General features: G+C 35.3%; 1 protein-coding gene, 2 non-coding genes and 2 pseudogenes across 4 annotated transcripts; 4 read left to right on the forward strand and 1 right to left on the reverse strand.

The window, feature by feature from the left end:
• The first annotated feature begins 40 nt into the window (after positions 1-40).
• LOC122022639 (bifunctional aspartokinase/homoserine dehydrogenase 1, chloroplastic-like) lies at positions 41-15847 on the forward strand. Of its 2 annotated transcripts, none has more exons than XM_042580679.1 (20): positions 41-173; positions 664-900; positions 1067-1132; positions 1463-1524; positions 1979-2353; positions 4187-4275; positions 4370-4673; positions 8482-8534; positions 8613-8827; positions 8911-8998; positions 9073-9186; positions 10879-10977; positions 11136-11330; positions 11791-11873; positions 13292-13517; positions 14518-14663; positions 14804-14939; positions 15097-15180; positions 15266-15358; positions 15455-15847. In XM_042580679.1, the coding sequence occupies exons 2-20, from the start codon at positions 791-793 to the stop codon at positions 15698-15700; spliced, it is 2784 nt and encodes a 927-aa protein (XP_042436613.1). In that variant the 5' UTR covers positions 41-173; positions 664-790; the 3' UTR covers positions 15701-15847. The 2 variants fall into 2 exon arrangements, with proteins under 2 accessions (XP_042436613.1, XP_042436614.1); XM_042580680.1 differs by having other exon boundaries at positions 76-218.
• The window catches only part of LOC122022854, a 74422-nt pseudogene continuing 64210 nt past the window's right edge, over positions 15760-25971 (reverse strand).
• Positions 17670-17876, forward strand: LOC122025903 (annotated as a pseudogene).
• LOC122026015 lies at positions 20964-21161 on the forward strand. Its single transcript, XR_006123995.1, has one exon. It is a non-coding gene; the product is annotated as a U2 spliceosomal RNA (small nuclear RNA).
• On the forward strand, positions 24465-24662 carry LOC122026025. The gene has a single exon (XR_006123998.1). It is a non-coding gene; the product is annotated as a U2 spliceosomal RNA (small nuclear RNA).

The raw sequence follows: 25971 nt of genomic DNA on the forward strand, positions 1-25971 counted from the left end.
AATTAAAACAAACAATCCTAAAATGTGAGTGCACCGCTGACCCTAGCCGTGCTGCTTGTTCATCAGTCCTGACCCTGCGGCCTCCGCCATCTCGTCTGCCTATTCCTCCGTTCATCTTCGCCTCCATCCGCTGATCCCGCCGCCACCTGGTTGCTTCACGGTGGTACTCGCAGGTGGCCAACTGCTGCTTGTATTGACTAGTCGAGGAGAAAATCCCGGTGCTGACTATTTAACTTTTTCTGCTCCATATCACGCTTTGATGATTTGCCCTCTTCCTTCTTTACCTATCATCCGGTTCCAATCTCGTATCGTTTTTTGTTTTGTTGATGGTTTTGACCTTGATGAAAATGGGCTGTGGTTTGCGGGAAGAATAGACGAGTGACTGCGGAAGGCGCAAAGCTGAGGAAACTGAAAGGGGATTAGGGATTGAAAAGGAGATTAGATTTACATTTTCAATATTGTTATTTGCCGATGTGTAATTCCAACTCATTAGAATTAATTTTAATTTTAATAATTTATATATATATATATATATATATATATATATATATATATATATATATATTACAATTTTTACTGTATATATATATATATATATTACAATTTTTACTGTTAACATCGCATGTGGTCAATGTGGGAATGACCTAATAGTATGAATTACAGGATCTGGTCGCAAGCTGACGAGAAAGACGTCGTTTTTGAGAGGGTGTGACCGAAAGGGTTTTCGGAAATCGTTGTGTGTATACGTAGCCGCCAGAGCTTCACCAGTGTACACTGACGCTCTCTCAAGATGCGAGCCGCCGCAGTAGCTAGTCCGTGGCCATCCTATGCTGGCTCTCTGTACCATTTTCCGCCTCGCTACTACAAAGTCCCTTCCTCTCGAACCCATGTTTGTATTAGGTTACCATCTTGATCTGGATTGTCCCTGTTTGTTTCTCAATTTCTTTATATGGATTTGCCGATTGGGATTACTTATGCGTTTCGTAATTATTTTCTTTCGGGATTTATTTCCGTGGATCCTTCTTGCTAAACATACGTGATTTGTGGTGGACGTCAAAATATGCAGCTCAGCTTCTTCCCAGGCTCAACATGGTGGCAAGACTTGGGATTGCCCCTCTCCTGTTTGGCCAAGGTGTGTGATTTTTTGTCCCCTTCATTGTAAACATTTTTTTATTGTTATTTAAAAAAAAAAAAGATAACAGTGAACAATACTTCGCTCGATCTTTACAAACAAAATATTGTCATTGCTTAGCGTCTTTGCTGTGCACTAAAATGCATAGAATCAGGAAAGTTTCAGTCTTTTTTCTCCTGGTTTAATTTACATTTAGAAAATAACACCATAATTTGCCAATAAGATTTGTGTTTCTTGATAAGATGTAAATAATGAGATCAATAGAAAAGATAGCGTGCATATGCTGCAGATAATTTGGTTTTCTTTTGATGTTTGAGGTTCTGGTAACAGGGTTGTTTCTGGGAAGACCAGAAAGGACAGAAAGAACAATCAAATTTTGGCTTCCGTTACAGGTACTTCATCATCATCTTAGTTTTCTGAATCGTTATTTACTGGTGAGCCATTATGTTTGAGGAAGTCACTGGTCTGATCCATGAATGTAGGTAGCTGGTCTTTTTTTGTTCTCTTTGCATGCGTGTTCTTTCACTTTTGTAGCACTTATGCATGATTTATCGCCAAAGATTCTTTGCCCTTTTTAGCCACTTAGTGTATAATTGGTCTCTTTTTGACATAATTAAATTAAATCTTATGACCATGAATATTTGCAATATAACGTTACTAAAGTTCCTTTGCCTTGACTTGTTAGTGTTATCATAAGACACATATTTAATATTGCTGATCTGTAATGTTAAATAATGGCCTCAAGCCAAAAAATCTGTAGAAAATTTAATAAGTATTGCTTGATGTCAGTGCCCCGTTTTTACAATATGATGATGATAGACTCCATCATTTCCTTTCTTCAAGCAGATATTTCTCTTGAACAGTCCATAGAGAGTGCTTCTCTTCCAAAAGGTGACATTTGGTCTGTTCATAAATTTGGCGGAACATGTATGGGCACCTCTAAGAGAATTCAGAATGTTGCTGACATAGTCCTCAGTGATTCTTCAGAAAGAAAATTAGTAATTGTTTCTGCGATGTCAACAGTGACTAATATGATGTATGAACTGGTAAACAAAGCTTCATCACGGGATGACTCCTATATATCTGCAATTGATAATGTTTATGAAAAGCACATTGCAACAGCAAAGGATCTTCTTGATGGAGAGGACCTTGCAATATTCTTATCTCAACTGCATGAAGATATTACTAACCTAAAGGCAATGCTTCGTGCCATTTATATAGGTATCTTGCTACTTCTTCTATGCTGCTTTTGTCCCATTGATTCTTTTACTGAAATTAAGCCTGTTGGCATTTGCTACATTATATCTTGGTAATTTATCATTAATTTTACTCAAACATTTTTTTGTCTTTCATTATATATTTCATGCTTGTCGAAGTTGGCTACTAGTTTGTCTAACAAAATTCTCTCATACATTATCTGGGGCAATGGTAAGTTACCGCCACGTGATCTTGAGGTCATGGGTTTGAGTCGCGAAAACAACGTCTTGCAAAAATGCAAGATAAGATTGTACAACCCAATGTGGTCCGACCCTTCTTTGAGACTCCATATTGGTGGAAGCTTCATACACCGGGCTGCCTTTTATTATCTGATATTGCGTAACAATTAATAAACCTTGAAATTTCCATTTTTGCTTTGTGGAGTGACTGGAGTCGACCTTTTTTGACAAACTTTCAGAGTTTTATTATTGTCAAATTGCACCTTAGGTACCTTTGTTTGCAATAGAAAAGTAGGGTTGCATTATTATTTTATTACTATTATTAATATTGTTACCTAAAGGAATTTAGTGGTCCTAACTCCTAAGGTCGAGATGCGCATAGAAACTTCGATACTTGGACTCTTTATCTACTCTCTCTATACTTGTGTTACCATGACACATGGATATTCTATTCTGATTGGACACTAAGCATCCATATTATAGCCATGTCGGGGCTCAGATTCGCACCTATTTTGGGTGCTCATGCTAGAGCCCTAGTTTCACAGCATAGAATAACAGATGTATAATTTTGTTATTTTGTTCTAAGACCAATATTTAGATAGTAAAAAATTAAGCATTCTTGGGGGGAGGCACTTGTTCACCCAATTTAGTTACATAACTGCAGCTATCAATGACTGCAGAAATATTCATACGATAACCGAACACTGTCATTTGCAAGCAGTGGTAAACAAATTGTAGCATAGCGATACATACCCAAAGAAGAAAGTAACATCCACTTGTTACAGAGAGCTAAGTACTAAAGGAGTCTGCTAATGGAAATCCAAAACCAGAGGAGCTCCCAGCATAATGGTGTGTATCCATCATCAATGGCATTGCATATTTGCAAAAGGGTTACTGCTGCTGCTTCCTAATAGGTAACTCAACTCATTTGAAGAGAAAGGAATTAAAGCACAGCTCTGGTCAACTACAAGTGTGACAGTGTTTCTCCAACAAGTGTAATGACAGACTTATTAATGTATCTCCATCTCTATATTTCATAGGAATCTAAGTTACTTGGTATGACTAATGAAATAACCTGGATAGTGCTCAATGATGGTATCAAATCTAGAAAGTCAACTCTAAGTAGTTTAAACACTTGAATCATTATTGTTGTGGATCTTTTATTTCTGTTTTTTATCCCATGTAGAAACTTGTATAGCCAAGTTAATAGGCTGCTATGACATCAAAAATTTGATTCATGGATGACTATTTTACTTGTATGATCACATCATCACATGTGCTAGGAAATTATGAAATATAACCCGTCATGAGTAAAATGCATGATTGATATGAAATTCATGACAACCTTTTTTTTTTGTTTTGAAATTCCTCGTGGATGCTGGATTTATGGAATTTTACTTCTATAATTCCAACCTAACAAAAATACTAAAAAATTTTTGACAACCTTTTTTGAACATTTTGATGAAATTGTTTTTTATGATTCGTTTTCTTTCTCAACCTAACAAAAATACTAAAAAATATGAAATTACTTCTATAACTTTTTAATCTGCTAATTTTGTTTATCTTCTGAAGTATCAATTTCAGTTGGTGACCCTTTTCCACTGTTATTATTTCGCAGCTGGCCATGCCACGGAATCTTTTTCAGATTTTGTTGTTGGTCATGGAGAGTTATGGTCAGCTCAAATGCTATCTTACACGATAAAGAAGGTTTCTTTTTGATCATGATGTTTATTTCTTAGGTATGGCAATACTAGAAGTTAGAACTTAGGAATGACATCCTAGTATTTTATCTGCTATGCAGTATGGAAAACCTTGCTGTTGGATGGACACAAGAGATGTCCTTGTTGTGACTCCTACTAGCTCCAATCAAGTTGATCCTGATTATGCTGAATCGGAGAGGAGACTTGAGGAGTGGTTCACTCATCAGCGTGCTGATATAATAATTGCAACTGGGTTTATAGCTAGTACACCACAGAATATTCCCACTACGTTGAAAAGAGATGGAAGTGACTTCTCAGCTGCCATACTAGGAGCTCTTGTTAGGGCTCGGCAAGTCACAATCTGGACAGATGTTGATGGAGTATTTAGTGCTGATCCTAGAAAAGGTTTGACACCTTCACATATATGTATAAGTTTTCTTCTGTGTTTATTTTGTAAATATAGTGAATTGTGCAAAGTATTAATTCTTTTACATATCAGTTCTCTGTATACTTTGTCCGGTGTGAAAGCTGAGTACTTTCTGAATTGCTGGTTCCTTGGAAAATATACTTTCTTTGAATTATTTTTATATTATGCAATCAACATATACAAGAATGTGGGAATTGTATACCATCTTTAGGAGTTTCTTGGATAGGTTAGTGCTAATTTTTTATGGAATTAGTAAAAAGGCGTGTTGTACTTGTTGGATAAAAGTTGCTTCAAATTCCATTTATAGTTGGAAAGATGTGAAATTAACTTGAAGTTGAAATATCACGAAGGTAGTGAATATCTTAGTTAAATGGATATGAGTTTTCATAGGTTAAAATTTCTCTACATCTCTTCTATACGCTACCTTTTCAAAAGTGTTTTTAATAATAAGTCTCTTCAATATGATATCAGTGACATACAAGACATGGTATCATAAAAAAAGAAAAATGAACAGTATTCAAGGCGGCATTGGGTCGTACATCGCGAGATTTGGTTGGATAGATTGCTGACCATTGATATTTGGCTTCTACATCTTGAAATTTACTGTCCTTTTACAACTTTGTGAATTTTGTTAAAGTTGGCTGGCTAATTGTTCTAGAACCTTAAGTTAGGAAAGAGACCACTCTATTCATTTAGAATGAAATATTATTGATACTACCTCTATGGATCGACAAGCATATTGGATTAGAATGGCCCAAGTCTATTCCATGACTTGGGGTATTTCTTCGAAGGAGTGGAGCCACAGAGCAAGAAGTCAAACAGATTTACTGAAGAATCTGGTGAATTTATTGGAGGAATTTGATAAGCTTCCATTCTAGGCCTTACTGGTAGTTGAATTTAGTGACCGTGATTCATCCAAGGGGGCAGCAAAGAGGGGCATTGTAGCGAGGAGTCACGACTTGGGAACCAGGGGACTTTGTCTCTCTTACTTTTTCTATTACATATATATAATTAATATATTGATATGATAGTGTATTAATTACTAACTAATTATTGTACAGTATTTTTTAATTTTTTGTAATATTGTATAATTAATTACTTGATTAATTAATCAGTATATTTAATTATATATCCTTTCTGAATTAATTATATCTTTATATTAATTTATAAAAAAAGACAGCCCGGTGCACGAAGCTCCTCCAACACGGGTAACAATTTTACCATTGCGCCAAGGCTCTCCTTCTTATATTAATTTATAATAGATATCTAAATTGTATCGGTAGATAATTATGTAAATTATATAAGTTAATTATATAATTTATGTCTTGTATATGTTATATAAATTACATCATATGTAATTATTTCTTATTTATAATTTGCATAAAATTATATCTTATATAATTATAATTTAATTTATAACAACAACAACCAAGCCTTTTCCCACTAGGTGGGGTCGGCTGTATGAATCCTTTTACGCCATTGAACTCTATCTCCTATTATATCATCATCATCTATATTTAAATAAATTTTATCTTGTTTTATTGTTGCTAACCAAGTCTTTTTTGGTCTTCCTCTTCCTCGTTTGATATGCATGTTTATCATAGTTTCACATCGCCTAACTGGAGCATTTATTGGTCGTCTAAGTACATGTCCGTACCATCTTAAACGTGTCTCTCGGAATTTGTCCTCAATAGATGCAACTCCGACTTTCTCTCTAATGCTCTCATTCCTTATTTTGTCCATCTTCGTATATCTACACATCCACCTTAACATCCTCATCTCTGCAACTCTCATTTTCTGCTCATGTGCTCGAGTCATAGCACAACATTCAACTCCATATAACATAGACGTCTAATTGTTGTTTTATAGAATTTTCCTTTAAGTTTTAGAGGTACTTTACGGTCACATAAAACATCCGACGCTCTCCTCCATTTCAACCATCCTGTTTGTATTCTATGTAAGACATCTCTTTCAATCCCTCCAACATTTTGTAAAAATGATCTTAAATATCTAAACCTCTCGGTTCTAGACAATTCATCATCTCTAATCTTAATAATAACATTATCTCATTATATTTAATATTGTTAAACTTAAATTTCATATATTCTGTCTTTAGTCTTCTAAACCTAAAATCTTTCCCTTCTAGTGTTTCTCGCCAAGTTTCTAGTTTAGCATTTATTCCTTCATGTGTTTCATTCACTAAAACAATATCATTTGCAAACAACATGCGCCACGGTATTGTGTCTTGAATCTGTCTAATGAGTTCGTCCATAATTAGTGTAAAAAGATAGACTTAGAGCTGATCCTTGATGTAACTCTATCTTTATTGAAAATGCTTCAGTTACTCCGCCTGAAGTCTTTACTCTGGCCGTTACATCCTCGTACATATCCTTAATTAGTTCAATATATATTACGTTAACACCTCTCTTTTCTAGAATTTTCTATATAATTTTTCTTGAGACTCTATCATAAGTTTTTTCTAAGTCAATGAATACCATGTATAGATCTCGTTTTTGCTCTCGATATTTTTCAATTAATTGTCTAAGATGTATAGCTTCTATTGTCGACCTTCCAGGCATAAACCTAAATTAATTTTCGGTCACCGTGGTCACCTTAATCTTTTTTCTATTAATTTTTCCCAAAGTTTTATGGTATGACTCATTAGTTTAATACCCTATAGTTTGCACAATTTTGTATGTCTCCCTTGTTCTTATATAAGGGAACTAGAGTACTTATCCTCCATTGATCAGGCATTCTTTTCATTTTCAATATCATGTTAAATAATTTTGTAAGCCATTCAATACCTTGTTTCCCTAAGCACTTCCATACCTCTATGGGAATATCATCTGGTCCAACTGCTTTTCCATTGTGCATCTCATTTAAAGTTTGTTTTACTTCTGATGTTTGAATTCTACGATAAAAATTAAAATTTCTATGCTCATTTAACCTAATTAAATTACCTAAGTTAAGTTGGTCACCTAGACCTTCATTAAAAAGTTGATGAAAATGTCTCTTCCACCGCTCTTTTATTTCTCCATCATTTACTAATACCCTATTACATTCATCTTTAATACATTTTATTTGGCTAAGATCTCTTGTTTTCCTTTCTCTCATTTTAGCTATTCTATAAATGTCTCTTTCCTCTTCTTTTGTATCCAATTTTCGATATAACCGTTCAAAAGTTTCATTTTTTGCTTCACTCACTACTTTTTTAGCTTCTTTCTTGGCTATTGTATATTTTTTTAAGTTTTCCTCGTTCTTACAAATATATAATTCCTTATAAGCTATTCGTTTTTCCTTCACTTTCTCTTGTACTTTCTCATTCCACCACCAAGATTCTTTACTTTGTGGTGCATGTCCCTTTGACTCACCGAGTACACTCTTAGCTACTATTTTCAACTTTGATACCATCTTATCCCATGTTGTATTAGAGTCATCGTATATTTCACCTAATGCTTGTACTTCTACCTTCTCCTTAAATATATTTTGTTAAATTGCTAGTAATATAGTTATATTAGGTTGACTAATGCTTGTACTTCTACCTTCTCCTTTGACTAATGCTTGTATTAGGTTGCACCAGCTCATTATTTTAAATGTTGGCTAGTAATATAGTTAAATTGCTTGATTGACTACTCCTACGAACTCAAACTATTAGGATAGAGACCTATTCATTCAGTTATATTCTTTACAAACCTGACAACCACTTAGATTAGAATACACTTTCTGGTGATAATATATCAAATAACAAGGAGATATTATTGTTCACAAACATTTTTGAATTTGCAGTTAGCGAAGCTGTGATACTGAGGACATTATCTTATCAAGAGGCTTGGGAAATGGTGAGTGTTTGCTAATTGCTCATATTACTACTATGGATTACATTGCTCAGCGACTTAGAATTGTGAATTTGTTTGCAGTCATACTTCGGGGCAAATGTTCTACATCCACGCACTATCATTCCAGTGATGAAACATAGCATACCTATATTGATCAGAAATATTTTTAATCTATCTGCTCCTGGGACGAGAATTTGTCAGGTGCCTGTCAATGAAAATGGTGACAAAAAAAGCTTGGAGACTGTTGTCAAAGCATTTGCTACTATAGACAACCTAGCACTTGTTAATGTCGAAGGGTAAGTTGCTTAATAGTGCATTTTCCTTAATTCTCTATTGTTTAATTAATTGGTGTCTGATTCTTATGTTTGATATTCTGCAGAACTGGAATGGCCGGTGTTCCTGGTACAGCTAGTGCAATCTTTAGTACTGTGAAGGATGTTGGAGCTAATGTTATCATGATCTCTCAGGTTTATCCAAGTTATACTATAAGCTTATAGTTTTATTTGTTCCAGTTATATCTAAATTGTTAATTTACTTGCAGGCTAGCAGTGAGCACTCTGTTTGCTTTGCTGTCCCAGAAAAAGAAGTAAAAGCAGTTTCTGCTGCCTTACACACTAGATTCCGCCAAGCTTTAGAGGCAGGAAGGCTTTCTAAGGTATTTGACATTATTATTAGCAGAGACGTAAATGAAATGCTTCATATCATAATTTTTGCTCTTGATATTGTGGGGTTTAGATGTCCTGGATTAAGTGTTTAAAAAAAAAAAAATTAAAGTCAAGAAAAAAAGAAAGAAAAACCTTCCTACACCTTAGCTTGTGGTATAAATTCGGCATGCATATATGTCAAATGCTAATGATCCCTGCAGTTGTGTTTTAATTGTAAATAACATTTGATATTTTGAATCTAACAGTGTTTAATATACCTGAAAACTGAACCTGACTCAGTTTTCACTTCAAGAAAATTTGGTTGTGTCTGCTTCTCAGTCATCTTCTTTCTGACCCAATCTGACATTGGTTTGGCTCAATCATGAATTCCAACTCAAGTAGTGTACATTTCATGGACATATACACCCAAATAAACCAGCTTGACCAAATTTGAAAATAATCTGTCTTTGCCTGACTAGTGTGATTACTTTGTGAATGGGCTCAAAGCTTAAACTAACCTGTGAACATGACTAACAGCCTGTCATATGGTGCTCTTTAGTCAGTTTATGATACCACTGAACCATCTTGTGTGGTATTACTATTCAGTAGATAAGAAATCATTTTGCATGTTAAATAATGAAGCAAGGTTGTCACATAGTGTATCTAACTAGCCTTAGGTGCCAGCATGTACCATATTGATCTTTCTTTTGCAAATACCATATTGTTCTTGTTTTCTGTATGTTATTGTTCTCAGTTTTCCTCTTCATGCAATTGTTGTAGCTAGTTTGATCGTTAAAGTTTAAAATTTTAGAATGCTAGTTTCTGATGATATAACTCAAGATCTCTATCTGTTTTCTTTATTTACGTTTTAAATAAATAAACTTTGATACTGAATTCCAACTTCTGTCAGTGGCTACTTATTTTTCTGGAGGGCAGATTTATGGACTTTGTGATACCCTTTTAACTAGTCACATAATGTTTTTTCGTTTTCTTGTCTAGCTCTTTCCTCAATCTTCTGTGATTTTTTGTTTAATGGGGAAGCTTGATATACTAAATCTTAGTCTTCTCACTGATGTTTGATTTAGGCTTTAATTTAAGTGTACCTTTCTTCATGATTATGTGTCATGGACTCATGGTAAAGTTATTCTCATCCATGATATGGGCGGTTGCTGTTTGAATCAGCCTTAATTGCTTTAGTAATAGGGTAACATTGATTGATGTCCACAGAACTTGCATTGTGCATTAGCAGGAATATAAGGTTCCCAATGCATCTTGATCATGGTTTATGTTTGTTTTTAGATAATTCAAATGATCACATTTGTTTCTTTCTATCAAATCTATCTGCAATACGCTGGTGCGTTTTAACTTTCATGACATATTGGTTCTTCAAGGCTATGTTTACATATGAGCAACATATGAGAATTTGGAATGAAACATGAGAGCATTTCTGTCATTTCCCCCCATACGCTTAATAATTCATGGTAGTGGTCACTTTATTTTTTTTCTATTGACTGTTGAGTTCTAGTATATAAAATAAGATAAAATTTATTTCAATATAGATGATGATATATTAGGAGATAGAGCCCAATGACGTAGAAGGATTCATGTAGTCGATCTTATCTAGTGGGATAAGGCTTGGTTGCAGTTGTTGTACTATTGAGTTCTAGTTTTCATTTCTTCTTCTACTCTGCTATTTACTGCAGGTTGAAGTCATTCCCAAATGTAGCATTTTGGCTGCTGTTGGCCAAAAAATGGCTAGCACTCCAGGAGTCAGTGCTACTCTTTTTGATGCATTAGCGAAGGTATTACTTTTTCTGTTATTGATGCTGTTTTTATTGGTATAGTAATCAGATGATCAGTTGGCATACTAGAGTTTCTTATTTCTGAGAATATGGTTAATGCTTACTTTGCATACTGGATTATCTTTTTTTTGAGAATGCATATTGATTTTGATTTCCAGGCTAGCATAAATGTGCGAGCAATTGCTCAAGGTTGCAGTGAATACAACATAACTGTGGTGCTGAAACAAGAAGATTGCGTTCGAGCTCTGCGAGCTGCTCACTCACGATTCTACCTTTCAAAAACAACGTTAGCTGTTGGGATCATTGGGCCAGGTTTAATTGGGGGAACACTGCTTGATCAGCTTAGGGATCAGGTCCTTGACTTATTGTCAAATTTCCAACAATTTAAATATTATATTATTGGCAACTTCTTAAATAATAAGAGTACATGTGACTCAGATGAATAGTTTTCATGTTCAATATCTTTTAATGGACTGTCCAAACTGTTACTTAAATATCTGGTAGTCATTTGGTTATTCATATTGCCATGGCTCGACCCAATCGAATTTTGTTTTCTCTCTTTCACAAAAGTGGTTCTGGTTTAAGTTTTGAAAAAAATGACCCAACTACGTCAGGTTTGATTCAGTTGTCTTTATGGAAGACCCTTGAAGACCTACCAGCTCAGTTATTGTTGCCAATGAAAATAAATGCATGTTTTGCTACGCTCTTTGTTCAATTGATCTAGTAGTTGGTCAGTCTCATAGATTTGTTGCTAGAGCTTATGAATTGAATAGTGCTTCAATATAATGAAATGTTACACTTGTGATTGTGCAGACAGCAACTCTCAAGGAAAAATTTAACATTGATCTGCGTGTGATGGGAATCACTGGCTCAAGCAAAATGGTTTTGAGTGATACGTAAGTTACAAACTCATGCTTTCTGTATGTTCAGTAGTTTTTATTTCGAGCTGGGATAATAAATATCACAGTTAATCTGCCTATAAGTCATATTGGTTTCTTTTAACTATCTACTTGTTAGCAAATCAATGAATTCTTTTTTATGAATAGAAAACTGTCTGCTGTAATCATATATTGAAAATTATTATAATGTATTTGACTTAATGCACTGGAAAAAAGAAAGAAAACAAATCCAAAATTTTCATTGTAGTTGCATTATTAATTGCCTCTTAGGAACATATGTACATAAAGTTAATAGGTTGGTAGGTATTTCCAGATATATTTGTTGTATTACACCTAGTACAAGTTTAATACTTCAGCATCTTATTAGGTAGCTTCACCTTAATACGATCTAACAGCATTTTACCATTAAGACATAATTAATAGATAAATAATGATAATGACAAGGATTTTGAAGTTTTGAAAAAAAAAACAAATATGGTGGCATGTGGTTATGTCTCTCTTCTATTGTAAAATTGATTGTGTAAGTATACAATTTGAGAATCCATGGGAGTTGAAACAGTCTAGCAAGTAATCTGATGTAGTGGGAGCATCAATCTTTCACTGTGATTTAAGAATTTAAGTGCTGATGTTGCAGAAAATCCATGTAAAAACCTTGAAGAAATTTTCCAGAATTTACGTGCTCACATTGCAGAAAATCCATGTATAAACCTTTATCCATAATTAGGACACTAGGACTATCCTTATTTTCTTGGTGTCTTATTATGCATAAGGTATCTGTTTTATTGTTCCACTTGGTTATGTAGGTCTATTCCACTTAGGGAAAGTTTGACATAAGTTTGCATGCCACCACATGCTTCAGTTCAAACCTCTTCTGTTATAGGGGACCTGACATTTTATTTGTTGAGCTGTCTGCAAAAGGCACTCATTCAGTTACTTTTGTATTTTTTTGGAAGTTTGTAAAACAAGTTCGTCTGTAAACCCAGTACCTTTCCATAAGCAGCTTGTCGAGGGTGAAATCTTTCTCGAGTAGACATTTTTTGTCTTAAGAATCTTTTCCTGTCATTTGGTTTGATAATGCTTTGGAGCCAATTGCTGTGAGCCAAATCTTTGTCTAGAATTGTAGGTTATAGTGAACAGTTGGAACATTTTACCACTTGCTGATAGAGCTAAGGCCCATTCTGTTTACTTTTTTTGGCAGTACAGTTTCCATAATCATGTTTCAATCAACCAAGAGGAAATAGTTGATAAATTTTTCTTGCATGTGAATGAGAATAGTCAAAACCAAATGCGATCTTTCTGAAAAGGAGTAGATGGTGTATAAAATAAGGAAGTGTGAGATGAGCTATGATCTTTGAGAGGAAGTAGCTTGTGGAGAACTTCAAAAAATTACTATTGATCTTCTTTGTTTAATGCAGAGGAATCGACTTGAGTATTTGGCGAGAAGTACAAAAGGAAAAAGCTGAAGTAGCTGACTTGGACAAATTTGCGAAGCATGTGTATGAAAATCACTTTTTCCCAAATACAGTTTTGGTAGACTGTACGGCAGATACAAATGTTGCAAACCACTACTATGATTGGTTGCGTAAAGGCATCCATGTCATTACTCCTAACAAAAAGGCAAACTCAGGACCACTTGATCGGGTAACCATTCTGTTTTGACAGATTTAACTTACTTTTTTTCCTTTTACAATTTTGTCTTGGGAAGTTTTCTTTGGCATCCAAATAATTATTTTGTTGTTTTGTTAATTATTCACTCCAGCATGTTATTTTCACACTTTCACTTAGGGAAGAGTCACAGCTGCAACTCAAATTGGAACCTTAAAACTTAATGGCTAAATAGTAACTGGCTAGGAACTGCAAATATTATAATGTAATAATGCATACTGCTACTTTCATATGTTTGATTTTTTTTACCTTCAATATAATCTTAACACTTCAAATTCTGAAGTTTGACATTTCTATACTAAATTTAATGAAGCTTAGGAATCATTGATGGTTTAGCGGCTTGGAAGAGACCAACCCTTATTGAAGGTTTCTGAATTTGTTTGTTTGCTAGTCATTTTGAAATGGAAATTGCCACATGCCAACTCAGTTTCCTAAAGAAGACGATGCATATTTGAATCAGTGTATTTCAAATTGAATTTACTATGTATGATGAAGAAGTGTAAGTCTTCCATTCCCTGTGTAGAATTTGGGTTTTGTATATTACTTGTGTTCACTTTTTATATTGAACTAATAATAATGTCACATTGCTTGTCAACTTTATGTATTAGTTATTGAAACCTTTGAAAAAAATTTCCCTGTAGGGATGATGTGACTTGCTGCAATTGTATTGCCTTCTGTTCTGCATGTTGTAGGGACACCCATGCAAGCGTACACACTGAGAAATATTTTGTCAATTCTTTCTGAACCATGTAGTTGAAACTCAGTGTCCAATTAGGACCGCCTTGTGAATAGCTTCCAGTCCTGTCATTGGATGTCTGAGTATAATTGATGCAAATATCTTGATTTTGATTGGTTCAAAGATTTGCTTGTGGTTGAACTTTTAATTGGCCTTTGATGGTTAAGGCTTTATCATTATTCCTTCAGTTCACATATGCTTCTGAGGCATTCACCAAGAATATTGACAATCATCTTGCAGTATCTAAAAATAAGGACACTACAGCGTCTATCCTACACTCATTACTTCTATGAAGCAACAGTAGGTGCTGGACTCCCAATCATCAGCACTTTGCGGGGACTACTTGAAACTGGTGATAAAATTTTGTATATTGAGGGCATATTCAGGTACTCTTAACTAGAGACACTAACATGGCATAACATTTGAAGAGGAGTTTTAGAATCTCTTGGATTGAATTTCTTTGTTTTGATTCCACCCAACCTATCTCATTGACTCCTGTGGTGCTCTTGTTTGGTGGTTTTTGCAGTGGTACTTTGAGTTATATTTTTAATAACTTTGAAGGATCTCGGGCTTTTAGTGAAGTTGTATCCGAAGCGAAGGAAGCTGGATTTACTGAACCTGATCCAAGAGATGATCTATCTGGAACAGATGTCGCAAGAAAGGTGAATGCATGATTCCTTTTCTTTGCTGATGTTTGTTATGAAGAATGTTTGGTTCCTACTAGTATCTGCAATCAATTTAATGTGTTTTCTTCAGTTTTTTTAGTTTTGTTTTATCAGTCATTTTATCTTAAGAGTCTGTTTCGTTTTATTATGGAAGGTGATAATCCTTGCAAGGGAATCAGGTTTAAAGCTTGAGCTTTCTGACATTCCTGTCCGGAGTCTAGTTCCAGAACCTCTAAGAGTAAGAAACTAAGAATGTTGCAAAAATGATGATCGATGATTCTTACTTGTCCAACATAATTACTATCTAACTTGTACATTTTTAGGCTTGTTCTTCGTCAGAGGAGTTCATGCAGCAACTCTCCAACTTCGATACAGAATTTTCAAAGGAAAGAGAAGATGCTGAAGCTGCAGGCGAGGTAAGTAAACTAATCCATCCATTTACTTCTTATTCTTTTGTGAAACGCTTCATTAGTGAGCAGACACATTAGCTCATCATCATCTCTATTCCGCAGGTGTTGCGCTATGTTGGTGTTGTTGATGTTGTTAACGAGAAAGGTTTTGTAGAGTTGAGAAGATACAAGAGAGAGCACCCATTTGCACAGCTTTCTGGATCCGATAATATTATAGCTTTTACCACCACAAGGTACAGCAACCAGACACTGATTGTCCGGGGCCCTGGTGCTGGTGCTGAAGTCACTGCAGGAGGTGTCTTCAGTGATATCCTCAGATTAGCTTCGTATCTTGGTGCTCCATCTTAAACAGTTAGAACCTACTGCGACTTAGAGTAATATGAATCATAAAACATCAAACATTTACTTTATTTTGTTGTTTTTTTTATTGCGTTTTGGAACTTTCCTTCTGTAATGGAAATAAAATGTATGAGCCGCTTGTGTTTCTTTTCATCATTTTCCTTCCATTCACTTTTCGACACATCATTGCCACCAATGCGAATACTATGAATTCCATAGGCCTGTCCTTGAACGACAGCAGCATCACCTTCAATTCCAAAAAAAAAAAACATGGCATATAAGCTCGAGATGTTGTGAGGGAATTATTATAAGGTTAAGTTTGTACTTTGGAATTGCTGTCGTAGGGGTATTGCCCAACCATTGTTGTGGCAAAAGATGACAGGTACCTCCATTACAGCCGCAAAGCCTAAAGCAGCATGGGAATCTCCCTATGTAAAAATCTTACCATCAAAAGATATTGATTATGATTATAATACCTCACTGGTGCAACCATCTCCAAAATATGTGATAGTGTACTTTTCGCCATCCATCTTAAATGAATAAGCAGCTCCAACAGCATGAGGAATCTGTGTTCTGCAAAGCACACTATATGTTAGCAGATTTCACTAACAGTTTCCCATTCAAATAGGAAATAAGTTCTCACGCAATAGGTGATGACATTGTAGTAATTGAGAGGGTTAGACCCATAGTGGATTGGCAGTTGACGTCCTTTAGCGTAGTCTAGTTTATTGCCAAAACATTAATTTGCAAACTCTTGAAAAGTGTAGCCACGCCACAAACGCACACCAGGTTCGGTTCTATACTTGAGAAAAGACGATATCATCTATTGTTAGTGCAGCAGCTGATGCAACATTAATAACTTCCTCGCCAATTGAGGTAACATTAAAGGAAATTCTTGTCTTTGAGCTTCATAGAAAATGGTATCCATAACTTGCAAAGTGACCATGTCAATGTACATTTTCACAGCATCTTCCTTGCAGAGCTGATAGACCAAGCTACATCTATTAGTTGGTTACATTAGATTACAACAACTAATTTTCTTTTCATGGGCTGTTAAAGTATTTAAATTTGAATACTCCTCTCTTTGGTATAGTAAAAAGGGATATGCAAAGGACTCAAACATCTTGGAATTTGCTCTTTGAGAATGTTTGACCATCGTAATCAAGAATTTGCTCTTGATGAAAAAAAAAATCCTACCTCACTTGGTGTCCAGGTCCATACAGTAATGCAACATAAAGGTGAAGCGTGAGAAAGAATAACTTTTCTCGATTAGAGAATTACTTTGCTTTGTTCGTCGAAAAAAACCCTACCTCTTATCTAATTCCTTGTTAGCATCATCCCTCAACTTAAAGTAAGATCATTGCCTTTTTATCTTCTTCAGTTTTCATAAATTAAGATAATTACTTGCTTGCATTGCATCGATCTAAGTTCAATAGCCAGAGGAATTAACAAGTATAATCGATGGGATAGATCCTGATGACCTGCAAGGAAATCAAGGTCTCATCATCATGCCCCTTGTGTTTTTAAATCATTGAGGCACGAAACAAGACTGATTTAATTTGCTCCCAGAAGAACATCGTCAATCTCATTGCTATATATATATATATATATATATATATATACTATTGTTGGTTTTAAATTTTTTCATCAATTCATATCAATATCTAATAATAGTTGATCTGCCGAAAGACATGCCATTTAACAAATGATATTATTTTTATTTTCACTTTCATTTCTTTGAAGTGCTTGAAGAAATTAAGGACTTGGTATAATTTTCCTTGAGTCGGTGTAGGACTAGTAGTGTTTCCTTGTTTTTGTTCATATTTTTCTTTTATGTACTGTAGTAATTGACTTATTATGGCATGAGACAATACTAAAGAGGGCGAAGAGCATAGAACTAAAGTCCCACATCGCTGAATTAATCCCTTCGTGTGCTATTTGGATCTTTAAAAGAAGGTAGGATGCAACAATATAATTCATACCTATCTTGGCCTTTTGACTAAGATTAAGTGTAGTATCTGGTCTTATCAGTTTAATATTTGATATGTGGGCCATTGATCCACAATGATATTAAATTAATTTTTTATGGGGAGAGGGTTCATTTCAATAGCTTGCTATTGGAATCCTTGTGTGTTGTTCTTGTATTGCACTAAATGCACTATTGCAAGATTCATGCGCACCCAACCAATGGAACTAGTCCCACATTGATTTTTTTTTTTTTTTTAATGAAGACAGATTATCATAGTAGTTTGCTATGACTTGGACACCGAGTAATGGTCCTTCTCGAATGAGCTGTATTCAAATATTTAGAATCCTCAAACTCTCTCGTTGCCATGTCGGCTAAGGTTGACAATTTAGGTGGACTAGATTTGGGTTGGGTTGATTATTTAAGAAAAAACTTAGCTCGAATTCGATCCGAATTCGAATTCAATCCTAAATTCGAACTCGACAAATTTGAACTCGAACTGAATAATCCTAAATATGATTCAAAATCACTTGTTTAGCTATTTTTTCTATAATTTTTAACTTTTATCTCAATGCTTTTTCATTATCATACTAACATTAATATTAATATACATAAAAATATTTTAATTTTTAAAATAAAATTTAATTTAATTCTCAACAAATTCACTAAACCCCAAATTCAGGTCAATTCGATTCGAATCTGACCCGAAAATTTTTAACCCAAAACTTTTCAATCTGAACATGACCCGAACATAAAAAAATTCTAATCTAAATCTAATTCTTTTCGGGTCAACTTAGATTGAATCATCAGATTGAATTTATTTTTAACACTCCTAGTCTCACCTTACCGTTGAACCTTACTCTTAAGCTTGTGTAAAGTTGTCAGAAATAAAATGAAAAAAATCCCTCAAAACATTTATAGAAGAAGAAAAAAAATAATAGAGTAAGATTTTATACTATAACTTCTATCGTATCATACTAATCAACTAAATCTAATTTAAATTATCATACATAATCATTTTAGTTATGTGTTGAATAAGTAATTGTTAGCAATTCGAGCCGCAAAAACCGCTTTTTGCATTGCGGAAACCCCGAACCTAGCCACGGATCCGTACGAAGATAAATAAAAAATTCAAATACATGTTTGTCTACACTAGATCTACATGAAAGAAGTGTTACCCTTGTAGCGATGTCCTTCGCTTATCCCGCTCGTCCAAATGGTTGCCGGATATCGTAGAGTGTCAAGTGTACACTCCTCTACACGTATCCACACGGAAAAAAGGTAGAGAAAAATCACTTAGAGTGTGCTAGCACCCTTGAGAGGTCTCGACAATGGAGGAGAAGGAGAGAACAAGAAGAGAGGAGGAAGAAGAAGCCTTGAATGAGCACACAATTGCTTCACACTAATGTGGCCGGCCACTTAATGGAGTGTTTTAAACCTCCATGTAATACCAAGAGTTATGGCTCTTGGTCTTCCTCATGAGGTGACATACAATGATATAGCCTTGATGATGTGGAACATCATCATTGGCCGACCCATGCCAAGTGACAATGAGGTGGCATTTGGTCAAGTCAAACTTGACCCTTCATCTTCCCTCTCAAGTCAAGTCAAACTTGACCTCTTATCTCCCATGGTTGATCAAATCTAACCTTTGATTCAAATCAATTTAATTTAATGAATCTCTATTCATTGGTTTAAATTGACTCAATGAATCATAGTCTAAATTAGACTCATTTGACACATGAATCAAATTGAGTCCAACTCAATTAGTCTAATTTGGATTATTCTTAATCCAATTTGGTTCATCACATGAACCTAATCCTCTTGGTCCATCATATGAACCTAATCTTTATCTAACTACCCTTTGTGTGTGACCCTATAGGTTCTTGTAACGTTGGTAATGCTCCTAAACCCATTTAGAAACATAAGCAATGAGTGATATCTAGCAACACATCATTACTACCCAAGTTACAAGAATGTTGAGATCCAACATCACCATTGTGACTACTAATTGTGACTCTCACAATATGTGACAATGTCCTTCTATCCTTCACATCTAAATTGATCAATTGAGGCATAGACCATGTCATCCTCTAATCAATTTATGTCTTGAACTCCAAGTAGACTCACTCTAATCAAATGAGCTCAATATCTCATATTGACTTATTTGGGCATGGTCATGCACTTAGTGGTCTCACTCTATCAAGAATCATGATGTCACTCCCGTCATATAGGAGGGATAGATCTCATCTACATCACTCATATCCCTCCGCATAATTTTTTACATACCCAGTAGTCGCCTTTATAGTCCACCCATTTACGGGTGACGTTTGACGAAGCCAAAGTATGCAACTCCTTATGTAGGGAACCATGATGACTTCAGATCCAAGAACTGATAGTCATACTAATAGTCATATGAGAAAGTATATGACACTCATATAACGATCCATGATACTTTCTCATGGCGGGTCATTCAGTATACATTCTCCAATGCATACCCATGTGTCAACTTGATATCTAATATCCATGACTTATGAGATCAAGTCATCGAGTTGACCTACATGCTAGTCTCATCGCATTAACATTGTCCCTGAATGTTAATACTTGACTAGGAATGATTAAGAGTTTTGTTCTCTATATCATCTCATTATCAATTCAACCAATCGATTGATATAGATAAGAACCTTCTACTCAAGGACGCTATTATACTTAATTATTTGGCACCAATACAAGTAAGTATAATAACCATAAAGAAATGTCTTTATAAATATATAGGAATATGATACATCGAGTCCATACAACAATCATCACATGATTGGCTCTAGGGCTCTCACTAACAGTAATTACATAATTAAAATTATGGAAATAAAATATAATTTAATATTATTTATTTATCTTTTGAAATATTCATTTTAATCAAATAGAATTAAATTATATATATATTATGATCTATTGTTGGATTTAAAATTCTTCATCAGTTCATATCAATATCTAATAATAGTTGATCTACTAAAGAGACATGCCATTTAACAAATGATATTATTTTTGTTTTCACTTTCATTTCTTTGAAGTGTTTGAAGAAATTAAGGACTTGGTATAATTTTCCTTGAGTCAGTGTGGGACTAGTAGTGTTTCCTTGTTTTTGCTCATATTTTTCTTTTATGTACTGTATTAATTGACTTATTATGGCATGAGACAATACTAAAAAGGGCGAAGAGCATGGAACTATAGTCCCACATCGTTGAATTAAGCGCTTTGTGTGCTATTTGGATCTTTAAAAGAAGATAGGATGGAAAAATAAAATTCATACCTTTCTCGGCCTTTTGGCTAAGATCAAGTGTAGTATCTGTTCTTATCAGTTTAATATCTGATACGTGGGCCATTGGTCCACTATGATATTAAATTAATTTTTTATGGGGAGAGGGTTCATTTCAATAGCTTGCTATTGGAATCCTCGTGTGTCGTTCTTGCGTTGCACTATTGCAAGATTCAGGCACACCCGACCAAGTGTAATTTAAATATCAAGATTTGCCACTAAGAGTCTTCTAAGTGACATCATTGAAGTAGAAAAAGGAAAGTGTGATCCCAACAAATTGAGTTGTTATATTGACGGAGAGCTTTGGTGGAGAAGGGGAGAAGTGAGGCTAGTAACTCCTGGTATGACATGAGACTATATTACAAAGGGTGAAGAGCATGGAGCTATAGTCCCACTTTGATTTTTTTTTTAATGAAGAGAGATTATCATAGTAGTTTGCTATAACTTGGACATCGAGTAATGGTCCTTATCCACATTAATACTCCCACACCAACTCAGGAATTTCCTTCTCGAATGGGTTGGTTTTGGTTCTTGATGATAACAAAAACCAATACAATTTGGCTGGCTATGGTTGTTGATGATGATAAAAACCAATAATACAACTAGGTTTTAGTTCATTTTTATACAAAAATTCAAAAATTTAGAATCCTCAAACTCTCTCGGTTGCCATCTCGCCAAAGGTTGACAATTTGGGTTGGGTCGATTTTTTTAAAAATATCTTAACTCGAATTCGATCCGAATTCGAATTCAATCCTAAATTCAAACTCGACCAATCCGAACCCGAACTGAATAATCCTAAATATGATTCAAAATGACTTGTTTAGCTATTTTTCCTATAACTTTTTACTTTTATCTCAATAATTTTTCATTATTATACTAACATTAATATTAATATACATAAAAATATTTTAATTTTTTAAAAAAATTTAATTTAACTCCCAACAAATTCACTAAATCTCAAATTCAGGTCAACTTGAATCCGATCCAAATTCGACCCAAAAATTTTCAACCCAAAACTCTTCAATCCGAACATGACCCGAACTAAAAAGTTTCTAATATGAATCTAATTTTTTTTGGGTCAACTTAGATTGAATCATTAGATAGAATTACTTTTTAACACTCCTAGTCTCACCTTACCATTGAAACTTACTCTTAAGCTAGTGTAAAGTTGTCAGAAATAAAAGAAAAAAAATCCCTCAATACATTTATAGAAGAAGAAGAAGAAAAATATTAGAGCAAGATTTTATACTATAACTTCTATCGTATCATACTAATCTACTAAATCTGATTTAAATTATCATACATAATCATTTTAGTTATGTTTTGAATAAGTAATCATATAATTAAAATTATGGAAAAAAATATAATCTAATATTATTTATTTAACTTTTGAAATATTCATTTTAATCAAATAGAATTTAATAATATATATATATATATATAGCAGGGATTATGATCTTTGTTGGTTTTAAAATTCTTCATCAGTTCATATCAATATCTAATAAGAGTGTTGGTGCAACCTTAGGTCAAGGTTGACCTGGTTGACCCGACTCGAGTTGACTTGACTCGAGTTGTATTTTGATGTTTGACTTGGGAAGATTGTTGATGCAACCTTAGGTCAAGATTGACCTAGTTGAGTTGCATGTTGATATTTGACACTCGTGAGAGAGTTCTATTCTTGATATGGGACAAGAATAGATGATTGGGAAAGTATTGATGCAACAGTTGTTGACTGATGAAAAAGTCCAAGTATGGAGACTGAGGAAAAAGATGGAGCTTAGATCTTGGAAAAGTCGCAGAGGAGCTTACATGCTGGAAAGTCCAAGTATGGAGACTTGCACGGAAAAGTCCAAGTATGGAGACTTGGCACGGAAAAGTCCAAGCAGGGAGCTTGGCAAGTGGGAAAGTCTTAAAAGTCCAAGTATGGAGACTTGGCACTGGAAAGTCCAAGTATGGAGACTTGTACGGAGAAGTCCCGTGAGTGAAGCCAGTGAATGGGAAAGTCCTAATGGGATGTTAGGCGTTGGAAGTCCCGTGAGTGAAGCCAGGGTGAAGAGAAAGTCCTAACTGGGATGTTAGGAAACGGTGAGTGAAGCTGTGAAATGAGTGTGAAGTCCGTGAGAGGGCGAGGAAAAATCGATGGATCGGTGGATGATCGGACATCCGGTGTTGAGAGTCCAAGTGGTCAAAGGTTGTGACCGGACATCAGGGGGAAATTTCAGCAGTCAAGGGTGACCGGATGCTAGGAATAAGTACCAACAGTCGAGGTTGACCAAATGTTGGTTTGGGAGACTTGGGACTTGGTTTGGGCAAAATTGCTCGGATCGGCCGGGCACGATCGGTGATACGTTAGGTATCGATCGGTCGGTGACCGATCGATAACAAATGAAGGCAAGAAGCTTACTGATCGGTCGGGGACCGATCGGCATAAGCTGATCGGTCTCACGACCATCGGAGACACGGCCGGAGAGGTGGGATCGGTCGCGGGACCGATCGGCGTGGCAGGTCGGTCCACGCATCGATCGAAACGGCAAAGTTGGGCAACTTTCAGAATCATCCGATCGATGCGGGGACCGATCGGTTCCTGATCGGTCCACGCGACGCGATCAGCACTAGCCGCTGCGACGCACGCTAGATTTCTTCTCCGCCGGCTTCGCTTCGCAGTTATAAAGGAGATCAAGGCTTTGGTGCTTTCCTCTTTTTCTTCCTCTTCCGCCCCTAAGTCGTTGTGCTTGAGTTTTGTTGAGCTCCTCCGAAGCTTCGTGAGCTTCGATCGTCTACTGCTGTTGTCCGAGAAGTTGTTGCTTCACAGGCAGTCGACGAGAAGGCGAGTTAGTGTTTGTACATTGTTCTTGTCCTCCTACTTGTATTCCTTGTATTCTATCTTGCTGTTGCGAGTTATTGTGGCGAGGTTTCTCCACCCACAAGGAGTATCTATTAGCCGGGTTTCCGGGGACTCATCCACCGACGGATTGGTAGGCTTCGTCCACCTTACGGACACGCCGAGGAGTAGGAGTATCATCTCCGAACCTCGTTACATCGCTGCGTCTAAGGTTTGATATTCTTCTTTTCGTTTCTAGTTTATTTTTCCGCTGCGCTAACGAATTGTAGGAAGAAACGCGATCGATTTGGGGCGGCTATTCACACCCCCCTCTCTAGCCGAGTACAAAGGATCCTAACAAAGAGTTGATCTGATAAAGAGACATGCCATTCAACAAATGATATTATTTTTGTTTTCACGTTCATTTCTTTGAAGTGCTTGAAGAAATTAAGGACTTGGTATAATTTTCATTGAGTCGGTGTGGGACTAGTAGTGTTTCCTTGTTTTTGTTCATATTTTTCTATTATGTACTGTATTAATTGACTTATTATGGCTTGAGACAATACTAAAAAGGGCGAAGAGCATGGAACTATAGTCCCACATCGTTGAATTAAGCGCTTTGTGTGCTATTTGGATCTTTAAAAGAAGGTAGGATGGAAAAATAAAATTCATACCTTTCTCGGCCTTTTGGCTAAGATCAAGTGTAGTATCTGTTCTTATCAGTTTAATATCTGATACGTGGGCCATTGGTCCACTATGATATTAAATTAATTTTTTATGGGGAGAGGGTTCATTTCAATAGCTTGCTATTGGAATCCTCGTGTGTCGTTCTTGCGTTGCACTATTGCAAGATTCAGGCGCACCCGACCAAGTGTAATTTAAATATCAAGATTTGCCACCAAGAGCCTTCTAAGTGACATCATTGAAGTAGAAAAAGGAAAGTGTGATCCCAACAAATTGAGTTGTAATATTGACGGAGTGCTTTGGTGGAGAAGGGGAGACATGAGACTATACTACAAAGGGTGAAGAGCATGTAACTCTAGTCCCACATTGATTTTTTTTTAATGAAGGGAGATTATCATAGTAGTTTGCTATAGCTTGGACATCGAGTAATGGTCCTTATCCACATTAATACTCCCACACCAACTCAAGAATTTCCTTCTCGAATGGGTTGGTTTTGGATCTTTATGATAACAAAAACCAATATAATTTGGCTGTCTTTGGTTGTTGATGATGATAAAAACCAATAATACAACTAGGTTTTAGTTCTTTACTATACACAAATTTAAATATTTAGAATCCTCAAACTCTCTCGGTTGCCATCTCGCCAAAGGTTGAAAATTTGGGTTGGGTCGATTTTTTTGAAAAATATCTTGACTCGAATTCGATCCGAATTCTAATTGAATCCTAAATTCAAACTTGACCAATCTGAACCCGAACTGAATAATCCTAAATATGATTCAAAATGACTTGTTTAGCTATTTTTCCTATAATTTTTCACTTTTATTTCAATACTTTTTTATTATCACACTAACATTAATATTAATATACATAAAAATATTTTAATTTTAAAAGAAATTTAATTTAACTCTCATCAAATTCACTAAACGTCAAATTCAGGTCAACTTGAATCCGATCCAAATCCGACCCAAAAATTTTCAACCCAAAACTCTTCAATGCGAACATGTCCCGAACTCAAAAATTTCTAATCTGAATCTAATTTTTTTCAGGTCAACTTAGATTGAATCATCAGATTGAATTTATTTTTAACACTCCTAGTCTCACCTTACTGTTGAACCTTACTCTTATGCTATGTTTACTCTAGAGTGTGGATGAGGAAAGGAAAGGAATCAACGATAGAAAGTTATCTTTGGAGGAAGAGAAAAGAAAGGGTAAAGAAATCTTTTCCTTTGCACACTTGTTTACCTTGATAGAGAAAGGTGAATACTTATGATGTAATTTTGTAAATAAAAAAGGGTGCATGCGTCATTTTTTGGGTACATAGTGTAATTTTGTAAGTTAAAAAGGCTACATGCGTCATTTTTTTTGGTATATGGTGTAATTTTGTGAATGCAAAAGGGGTACATGCGTCATTTTTTTTTTCCATCCGCTTCTTTCCGTCCGATTTTGAGGTGATCGATTTTGGCTCCAAAATTATCCGCTGATGAATTGCGTTA

This window comes from Zingiber officinale, chromosome 9B, assembly GCF_018446385.1.
Source record: "Zingiber officinale cultivar Zhangliang chromosome 9B, Zo_v1.1, whole genome shotgun sequence".
NCBI lineage: Eukaryota > Viridiplantae > Streptophyta > Magnoliopsida > Zingiberales > Zingiberaceae > Zingiber > Zingiber officinale.